Below are 9060 nucleotides of genomic sequence, written 5' to 3'. Positions count from 1 at the left end.
GGGAAGGGGGGGGGGGGGCGTGATACGCGGGGATATGATGGGGACGCGGGGAGGGAGGTGGGGGTGGGGGTGGGGGCCTTGAGGTAGTGCTTGAGCGTCGCGAGCTCCTGGTCCATCATGAAGCCCATCTGGTACAGGCTCGACCGCTCCTCGATCGAGATGACCTGCAGGGGGGAGGGGGGCAGGTTCTGGGGAGGGCTCGGGGGGAGGGGAGAAGGAGGGGAGATTCAGGGGAGGTTGCGGTCGAGGTGACCACAGCGGACGGCGGTGGTGGTGCGGCTAGGTGCTGCGGTGTGGCGGGAAGAGGGGGAGAGGGAAGGGTGGGGAGGGCGTCGCGAGCCTTGTGAGTCTTCGCTGGCCGCTCGTCTGTGTATGCGAAGAGGAGCTTGTCCACCTGCCCCGAAGGGGGGGGGGGTGGCATGATCCTCTCGAGCGGGAGATCTCTCGGGTCAGCTCCAACTCGGTCAATCTCGGGTCAATCTCGGGTCGATCTCGGGTCAATCTCGGGTCAGTCTCGGGTCAGTCTCGGGTCGATCTCGGGTCAGTCTCGGGTCAATCTCGGGTCGATCTCGGATCGATCTCGGGTCGATCTCGGGGTCAATCTCGGGGTCAATCTCGGGGTGCATCTCGGGGTGGCATCTCGGGTGCATCTCGGGTGCATCTCGGGTGCATCTCGGGTCCGCACGTGGTGCGAGACGTTCATCACGCGCGAGTTGAACGAGTGCGCGTCGGACTGGGCGGAGATGCGGAAAGAGCCGGGCACACGCGAGATCTCGAGCGAGCCTACCGGTGAGAGCGACAGCGAGCCGAGCCATCAGCATACCACCCCGGCTTCGTATCTCGAGCTACTCTCGAGCTAATCTCGAGCTACTCTCGAGCTAATCTCGAGCTAATCTCGAGCTCGCCTGTGAGCTGGCAGCCCTCGCCTGGGGGAGGGGGGGGGGGGGGAGGCGTGAGCGCGGGAGGGCCTCCCTCTCCCCGCTCCCCCCTCCCCTCCCTTTCCTCTCCCCCTCCTCCCCTCCCCTCCCCCCCGCAGGCGGCGCCTGCCAGCGTGTGGCTCTCGACCGACCGAGCCGCAGCCGCAGCCTGCAGGAGACGGGCGTGGACGTGTCGCGGACATGGCTTTGCCTCGGAGCCCGCCGCAGCCTCGCTCCTTGTCCGCGTCTAGGGGCGCTCCGCCGCCCCCCGTGACGAGGTGCTTCGGCAGCGCCTCCTCGACAAACTCGATGAAGACGGCGGAGTCGCGGTTGCCAAGGTAGTTTTCATGCGAGTGGACCTGCGGGGAGGGCGGGGGCGGGTGGGGGTCGGGTGGGGGCGGGTGGGGGCGCAAGGGGGCGGGCGGGGGCGGGGGTGGGGAGGCAGGCGGGGGAGGTGGGTGGGTGGTGGGTGGGGGTGGAGGTGAAGGGGGCGGGCGGCGAGGGGAGGCGGGCGGGTGCGGGGAGGGGAGGGGAGGTTCGGGCGGTGTGTGGGGTGTGTGTGTGCATGTGCGTGCGTGTGTGTGTGTGTGATGGTGCACGAGAGGCGTATCGGGGTCGCCTGGCGGTGGCGGTAGATGCGGATCGTGGGGAAGGCGTGGATGTGGTGCCTACGAGACGGCGTAGAAGCGGCGTGGGGAGGGGTGCGGGCGGGGGGAGAGGGAGGGAGGGGCGGCGCTGTGCTTCTGGCAAGTCGAGTGCGAGTCCGACGCGGTGCAGTCGACCTTCCCGATCCGGACCTGCGGAAGGGTAGGGGGCGAGGGGGCGGCTGGGGCAGGGGCAGCTACAGCCGGAGCCGGACAAGGTGCGAGCGGGTCGTGGCGCGCCACCCTCCTGCCACCCCTCTGCCTGACCCCTCTGCCTGACCCCTCTGCCTGACCCCTCTCCTGACCCCTCTCCTGACCCCTCTCCTGACCCCTCTCCTGACCCCTCTCCTGACCCCTCTCCTGACCCCTCTCCTGACCCCTCTCCTGACCCCTCTCCTGACCCCTCTCCTGACCCCTCTCCTGACCCCTCTCCTGACCCCTCTCCTGACCCCTCTCCTGACCCCTCTCCTGACCCCTCTCCTGACCCGTCTCTCCGTAGCGGCGGTGGCAGCGGCGGTGGCAGCGGCGGTGGCAGCGGCGGTGCTGCGGCGGTGCGGCGGCGGTGCGGCGGCGGTGCGGCGGCGGTGCGGCGGCGGCGGTGCCCTGGCAGAGCGCGGGTGCAGGGCACGCACGTGGTCTCGGTACGGCTTCTGCTTGAGGAGCTCCCAGGTCTTTCGCCAGACTGGGTCGAGCCGCTGCGACCACGGACACCAGGGAGCACCGAACGCGACGAGGACGAGGTCGTACGACTTGATCGTCTGCTCGAAGGAGTGGTCGTTGAGCTGCGGGAGCGTCGCGGGCAGCGTGTCGAGGTAGCCCTGCTCCTCGTCGTCCAGGACCTAGCGCTCGGCGAGGGGTAGGGTGAGGGTGAGCGCGCGTCGAGGCGGCCCTGCTCCTTCTCGGCGAGGGCCTCGTGCTCGACGTCGTCGTCGCGCTCGCGGTAGTACTCGGCCTTGCGGTGCCCCGCCTCGGGCGCAACCTTGAACTTGATGATGTGCTGCGTCACGTTGGTCAGCGAGGTGCCCATCACATCAGACACGTCGACCGACGCAAACTGGCACGGCAGCCTCTCCATCGTGATGTTGAAGTAGATCCGCATCTTGGCCTCGGTCGAGTCGTCGAGCGCGACGTCGGTGGAACTGCGCACCGACATGAACTCGGCGATGTTGGAGAGGAAGAGGTATGCCATCAGAAACGCGGTGGCCAGCGAAATCGCGCCGCCGAGCCGCGTCGCATCGGTGAGGTCTCGCGGGACTTTGCGGTAGAGGTGGAGCGACTCGAGCGCGTCGGCGATGCCCATCCGCCCGTGAGGCGGCCGTGCGGTCCCTCAGCCGGCGGCAGAGGAGCGTGTCGCGGCTGACAGTCTGAGTATCCACGCCGTGCAAAGCAGTGCAAAGTCTGACAAAAAGAATTTTTCCACTGACTCTCTCACAGCACACTGGCACGACAAGGGCGCGGACTGGCGCGGACTGGCACACACACAAAAAGAATCTTACGAAGGGAATTGTACATGAGAGTGTCCCACGACACGATTCACGCGACAGGCGAGGCGCGGGCGACGGCTTCCTCAGAAGCCGTCGCCCGCACCAGCAGTCACACCACCACTCCCACTCCGGCGCCCACCCACTCCCCACCCCGACATCCCCACCCCACCCCACAACCCCGCCCCACCCCGACCCGAGGCCGAGCAACCCCGCCCCAACCCGACCCGACCCGAAAGAAAAAATAACCTGCTACCACGGTCCTCCCATCCCTCCCTTGGGTTGTCTGTTTTCTTTCTTTTTTGGCACTGACACAGAAATAAGACGCTGGCGAGTAGAGGCACACGCACGCTCTCTCGAGGTCTCTTGGAGCAGAGCCCCGGCGAGCCCTCGAGAGGGGTACCCTGGGTGGGCGGGGCCTCTACTCGCCAGAATAAGACGAGACCACGACCGACGGCGGGCCGTGCGGGCGAGCATCCGCGCTGCCGACGACGTACTCGAGATGGGCCATCTTAGCGGCGATATTCTCACGTGTGCTGGAAGCGCGATGTCCGCCTGCTCCTGCGGCCGCGGTCGCACGGCTTGCCTTCGCGGCTCAGGTGCAACAGCAGCCAGTGCGGCAGCACAGCAGCCAGTGCAGCAGTGTTGGGATAGCGCGTTGGTATCTCCAAGCACCAAGGGCTGTGGTCGTGTGACCAGAGTACACGCTGCCCCACCGTTCGACCGGGGCCGCCCCGCGGAGGGGCGCCGCGGGTCGACACCGGGTGAGAGGGTCGTAGAGAACGTTCAATACCGCGACGACGGGCACATTTTGGCTCATGCGCGTGCTCTCCCTTTTGCTCGCCCTCCCGTCGGCGGCCGGATTGGTTGGGCCGGAGCTACCCGCCCCAAACCACGCCCCTCACGAGATAGGCGGCTGCGACCCTGAGAGTGCGCAGCGGTGCCGCTGGCGTGCTCACCACACCCACCCACCATGCCTGCATCATTCCTGCACGCACTGCCCGGTCTGGCCGGGGCGTGGGGCGAGATCTGGCATGGCGGCGCGCTTGAACTGAGCGCCTTCGATCGTCTCGCGGCGACTGCTCGCAGGCCGGGCGGCCAGAATGCAGAAACTGTGCCGCTCAGCCATCCGCCGAAGCGAGCGCGCCGGCGGCGGACCGCCGCCGGCGCGCTCGGCTCAGTGTCTTCAAGCCCGCCGCCGTCCTTCCTGAGTCACCAGAAAATCCCAACGATCCTTGAGCGGAGGCCACCTTGGCCGCTTAAGCGGCCTGTCCGGAGAATCTGGAAGAATGGCTACCATAGCCTAGCATGGCACCCGCGGGCAAAGCTGCCCCCAGGTCCCTAGAGTCCATGGGCATTCCCAAAGGATATGTCAGCGTGAGGTGAGGGCGCAACGGTGGGGGCTCTCACCAGCCCCGCAAAGTCGGGCCTCTCGGGCGGCGGTCAGAGGGGCGGGCAAGGGCACGTGGGAGAAGGGTCAGTGCGGCCCACAAGGTGTGCTACCCCCTCTCCTAGGTGTGACTCTATAGCCCCTGAGGCCCTCTAGACTTCTATACCAACAGCTTGGGCAGAGGTCCTCGGGGTGGGGAGAGAGGGAGCTCCCCTTTTCAGACCCCCCCAACCGCGCATTAACTCGCACCCCAGTGTAGCAGGCGTGGCTCTACCCGGTACCAGGGCGTCTACTCGCCCCCGCCAGCCTGAGAACAGCCAGTCAGCCTTCGAGGGGGACACCGACGACCATAATGCTCCCGCGATCCCTCCTCCTCCTCTCTCTCGCCTCGGCGGACGCGTTCGCCGCCGCTCGTCCGCACCTGGGGCTGCCTCCTCGCCCAGCAGCGCGGCCGGTGCACGTTCTGCGGGGTGGAGGCGCCGCGCTCCAGGCTTCGCTGGCGGGCGCTCTCGCGGGCGGCATGGCCCTCCCGACCGCCACGGGCATCGCCGCCGCGTGCGGCACGCTCTGCTACATCCGACAGGCTTATATCTTTTCTCTGTCGTACGGCCTCTCGATGCTCGGCATCGGCGGCGCCGTGCTGCTAGCGGCTCCAGCGCCGCGCTCACCGCTACTCGCGGCCCACGCTGGCCTGGTTGCTGCGTACGGCGCCCGCCTCTTCGCCTTCCTGCTGTGGCGCCAGAAATTCCAGCCCGCGTACGACGGCGAGGCGCGCCTCAAGCCGCTCGACAAGACGCCCCGCCTGCAGCGCACGCCCATCCTGCTGAGCACCGCGCTCTTCTACTCGCTGCTCGCGTCGCCGCTCCTCTTCCACCTCCAGGCGGCCCCGCTCGCCGGCGCCTCCGCCGCCGTCGCTGGCGTCTCGGCCGCGGGAGCCGCCGTCGCTGCGGCCGGCCTCGTGTACGAGGCGGTGGCGGACCAGCAAAAGTCGCGCTTCAAGATGGCGCTGCGGGCGGGCGGCGCCAAGGACAGGCTCTACATGGGAGGGCTCTACGCGCAGAGCCGGCACGCAAACTACCTTGGCGAGCTGGTCTTCTGGACCGGCTCCTTTCTCGCGGGCGCGCCATCCATCGCGGCCGCCGCCGGCCTTCCGCTGTGGGCGCGTGCGCTGCGTCTGGTCGCCGCGTCGCTTGGCCTCGCCGGCATCTTCTTCATCATGACATCGGCGACCAAGCGGCTGGAGGGCAAGCAGCGCGAGAAGTACGGTGCCGAGGCGGAGTACGCCGAGTACCTCGCGAGCACGAACGCGCTGCTGCCAAAGTTCTGAGGGGGGGGAAGGAGGGTGCTGCACACACGAATTTCCGAATATTGTCTTCCATGGTGCATGGACTCTAGATCTGTTGACTGTGCACTGTTCAAATTAGTTTGTGCGCGGCATATTTTGATTTTTGTGCACGGCTACGGCAACGGGCCCTGCGAGCGGTGCGACGCCGGACGCGCGTAGTGAGCCGTCCTCTTCACGCACATCTCACCTTAGGGTACCCCTAGGCTTAAAAGGGTGGGCCCTGGGGCGCCTGCGGCTTAAACGGCTTAAAACCGGCCTAGGCCGGTTTTAAGAGCTGCTGGGCCGCCGATTCCTTAAACGGTCTTAAACGCTTAAACGCTGCGGGAGAGCTCCCGAGGTCGATGGTCCGGGAGGCTCCCCAGTAGACGCCGGAGGCCGGGGGAAGCTGGCTACAGTCAGCTGGCACGCGTCCCCTATGCGAGTATGGCTCCTGCCAGTGCACCAGACTTACAGATGTGTCTTCAGAGGCGGGTTTGTGCCTAATAACGGCAGTATTGGAGAAAACGGCGCGGAACGCAGCCTCCGCGCAGCGACGCGTGCCGGTGAGGCCGATTTTCTTAAACGGTCTTAAAAGAGAGACCCCCCGTGCCTGCAATCTCTTAAATGACAATTTGAGCCCCCAAACCTCCTCATTTCTTAAAAGGTCTTAAAAAAATCCGGCCCTCAGAACCCTAGGGGTACCCTAAGCATCTCACATTATATTGAGATTGTTATTCGAATTCCATGTTCATTCTCACAGGACATAAATAAATAAATAAATAAAACGGGCAATTCTCACAGGACACAGCAATTGTCTCCCCTTTGTAGCGGGATCGCCGGCTTGGTCGCCCTGACCACCGCTGCCAGCCGCTGGCGTGACCGCGTCCCTTTTGTCCCTTTTGGTGCCCCTCTTTGCTCCCTTTTCCCTCGCCGCGTAACTTGCGCCCCTTTTGAAAACTTTTAATTTGTCTCTTTAGACCCTTTTTTTCACCACCTGAGATCCGGTTGCTTCCCCCAGGATTAGTCTTCTCTGGACTCTGCCTAGCTGCGGGAACACTCTCGGGCGGCCGGGTGGGGCTGCGGCTGGAGCTAGCCTCTGGTGGGGTGGCGCGGGGGCCCCCGGAGGCACCGTGCGCCGCGCCGCAGTGCGGAAACGGGGCCCCGGCTCCACTAGTCTCCACTAGCACCGACTTCCCGATCTAACCTGGTCTAACAGAGGGCAGATTTGGAGAGATCTCGAGGAGTACATACAGATAGACCCTCCAATCACGAGAAACCTCCAACCTGATCGGTCGTACTGACCGCCGACAGATCACTCCAGACAGCAGACAGGCCGACGTCTGCACGCGGCCGGCCGGGCGAGAGGCTTGACACGATCCGACCCTGCGACCCTGACGCTGCTGCTCTAGCTATCAGACATGCACTGCTGACTGCTGCCACAATGTGCGACCGGTGCTGACCCACTCGGCGGCCTTCCCGGTCAGTGGTGAGGCGCAGTCCAGAGCTGTCGATGGCGCGATGGGCGATGCCCGTCACCGCCGTCGCCGTCGCCGCCGCCGCCGCCGCCGCCGCCATCGCCCCCTTCCACTCCAGACCCGTACGAGTCCTTCACCTTTGCGCTGGGCGTGGACACCCGCAACGGTGAAGTTGGCTCTGGAAAGCTCTGCGGAACCACCAATATTATCGCCGACTGAGGTATGGCGTCGCTGACGCGTGCCTCGCCGACTCCACGTGCGTCGCGTTCGGGTATCGCCACACGTGGTCTGGTGGGCTCGTCGGGAGAAAGTGTACGCAGGCGCAGTTCGACGCGCCTATGGATTCGGCCGACTGGGGCATCTACGAGCGCAGTGTTTGATGCTGCCGCTCCTGTGCAGCGACAGCAGAGCGACAGAGAGAGAGGTAAGGTAGGAGGTAAACGTCTCCACACACACACCACGCTCGGCGCACCGCTCGGGACGACGAGCGAGAGTGGTGTGGCACCCAAAGCAGCCGAGGTAGGCGGAGTAGACGGGCGAATACTGGCCGGGAGCTCGCAAGCTCGCGCGTGTGTGTTTCGTCGGTCGGCCGTCCTCTTCACACATCTCACTGAGATTGGTATCTAAATTCCATGTTCACAGCAATTGTCTCCCCTTTGTAGCGGGATCGCCGGCTTGGTCGCCCTGACCACCGCTGCCAGCCGCTGGCGTGACCGCGTCCCTTTTGTCCCTTTTGGTGCCCCTCTTTGCTCCCTTTTCCCTCGCCGCGTAACTTGCGCCCCTTTTGAAAACTTTTAATTTGTAACCCTTTTTTTCACCACCTGGACCCCGAATCTCAGCCCTGCAATTATGACCCCAACTACCCTGACCTGCCCTGCCGTACTACCCTGCCCGCACACTGCCGCACAAGCCACAACTTCCCTGCCCGATCCCCTACCTGCCCCGGGTGTGAAACCCACACTGCCCACCCCTGCCCAAACCACACTGCCGACTCTGCCGAGGGAGGTGTGAATGCCCGCGCTCGCGAGACGCGAGGTCTCGAAGTCGAACACAAACTTCTCCATATACGTATATGAAGTCACAAAAGAACATGTAAAACATGCGCGCGGTGAGGGTGTGTATCAACGAATCATGCCACGTCCCACACGTGTTCGTGTACGTGTTTGTGACGTGTTTGTTGATGTGTGAAAGTTCCGTCGGCGCTGTGAACTGACGGCCGCGGCGGGGGCGGTCTGCGCTTCTTCTCGGAAACAGCCACCAAGTTCGGACAACGCGGGCCGCGAGCGCCTTGGTGTCCATGCTGTGTCTCAGCGCGCACCGAAAGAGCCGCCTCATGTTGCGCGAGGCGCGGCGGCGAGGCGCGCGAAGCGCTGCAGCGCCACCTCGAAGCCCTCCTCCGTCGCCGCAGAGAAGACGCAGCGGAAGAGGCCGGGCTCCTCGGAGCGCATCGACGCGCCCGGCGTGAGGAGGAGGCCTAGAGTACGGGCGAGTCTCACTTGAGATGGACGAGCACCAGCTCCTCTGAGCCGGCCGCGAGGAGGAGGCGGCCGAACTCGTGGATGAGGCGCAGGTAGAGGGCTCGCTCCGCCTCCGCCTGTACCACTCCGACTCGCAGCTTACGACTCTCAGCCACGCGACTCTCACCGCTCACCCTCTGCTCCGCCTCGCGAGCGGGGAGCAGCGCCTCCTCGACCCCGACCGCACCGGCCCACGAGCCGCTGTTCTCGCGCTGCGGCGGCCCGGAGTCGCCGTAGGAGAGGAAGGGCCTGCGGCGGGGGGGTGGGGGGCGGCGGGGGGGCGGCGGTGCGGCGGGGGGGGCGGGGGCGCGG

The 9060-nt window shown here is 65.6% G+C and overlaps 3 protein-coding genes across 3 annotated transcripts in view; 1 reads left to right on the top strand and 2 right to left on the bottom strand.

The window, feature by feature from the left end:
* EMIHUDRAFT_363806 (hypothetical protein) overlaps window positions 1–2939 on the bottom strand; it is a 3614-nt gene extending 675 nt beyond the window's left edge. Inside the window, exons 1-10 of the mRNA XM_005786020.1 lie at window positions 2439–2939; window positions 2194–2367; window positions 1659–1714; window positions 1537–1585; window positions 1154–1276; window positions 1044–1086; window positions 906–926; window positions 686–783; window positions 341–394; window positions 78–164 (exon numbers count right to left, since the gene is read on the bottom strand). Of these exons, the coding sequence (XP_005786077.1) occupies window positions 78–164; window positions 341–394; window positions 686–783; window positions 906–926; window positions 1044–1086; window positions 1154–1276; window positions 1537–1585; window positions 1659–1714; window positions 2194–2367; window positions 2439–2861 (1128 nt within the window). The 5' untranslated portion in view covers window positions 2862–2939. The remainder of the gene's footprint in view (window positions 1–77; window positions 165–340; window positions 395–685; window positions 784–905; window positions 927–1043; window positions 1087–1153; window positions 1277–1536; window positions 1586–1658; window positions 1715–2193; window positions 2368–2438) is intronic.
* A 1753-nt stretch (window positions 2940–4692) lies between these two features.
* On the top strand, window positions 4693–5886 carry EMIHUDRAFT_441490 (hypothetical protein). The gene has a single exon (XM_005786019.1). It carries the CDS (start codon window positions 4785–4787, stop codon window positions 5757–5759), a length of 975 nt encoding a protein of 324 aa, XP_005786076.1. The 5' UTR covers window positions 4693–4784; the 3' UTR covers window positions 5760–5886.
* A 2405-nt stretch (window positions 5887–8291) lies between these two features.
* EMIHUDRAFT_467730 (hypothetical protein) overlaps window positions 8292–9060 on the bottom strand; it is a gene marked incomplete at its 5' end in the record, with an annotated part of 4319 nt that continues 3550 nt past the window's right edge. Inside the window, 2 exons of the mRNA XM_005786018.1 lie at window positions 8292–8705; window positions 8876–8997. Coding sequence (XP_005786075.1) covers window positions 8563–8705; window positions 8876–8997 — 265 coding nt within the window. The 3' untranslated portion in view covers window positions 8292–8562. The remainder of the gene's footprint in view (window positions 8706–8875; window positions 8998–9060) is intronic.

The sequence above is a fragment of the Emiliania huxleyi genome (assembly GCF_000372725.1).
Source record: "Emiliania huxleyi CCMP1516 chromosome Unknown EMIHUscaffold_155, whole genome shotgun sequence".
NCBI lineage: Eukaryota > Haptophyta > Isochrysidales > Noelaerhabdaceae > Emiliania > Emiliania huxleyi.
Note: the sequence above shows the minus strand (reverse complement) of the source record. Positions and strands in the feature narration are given on the sequence as shown.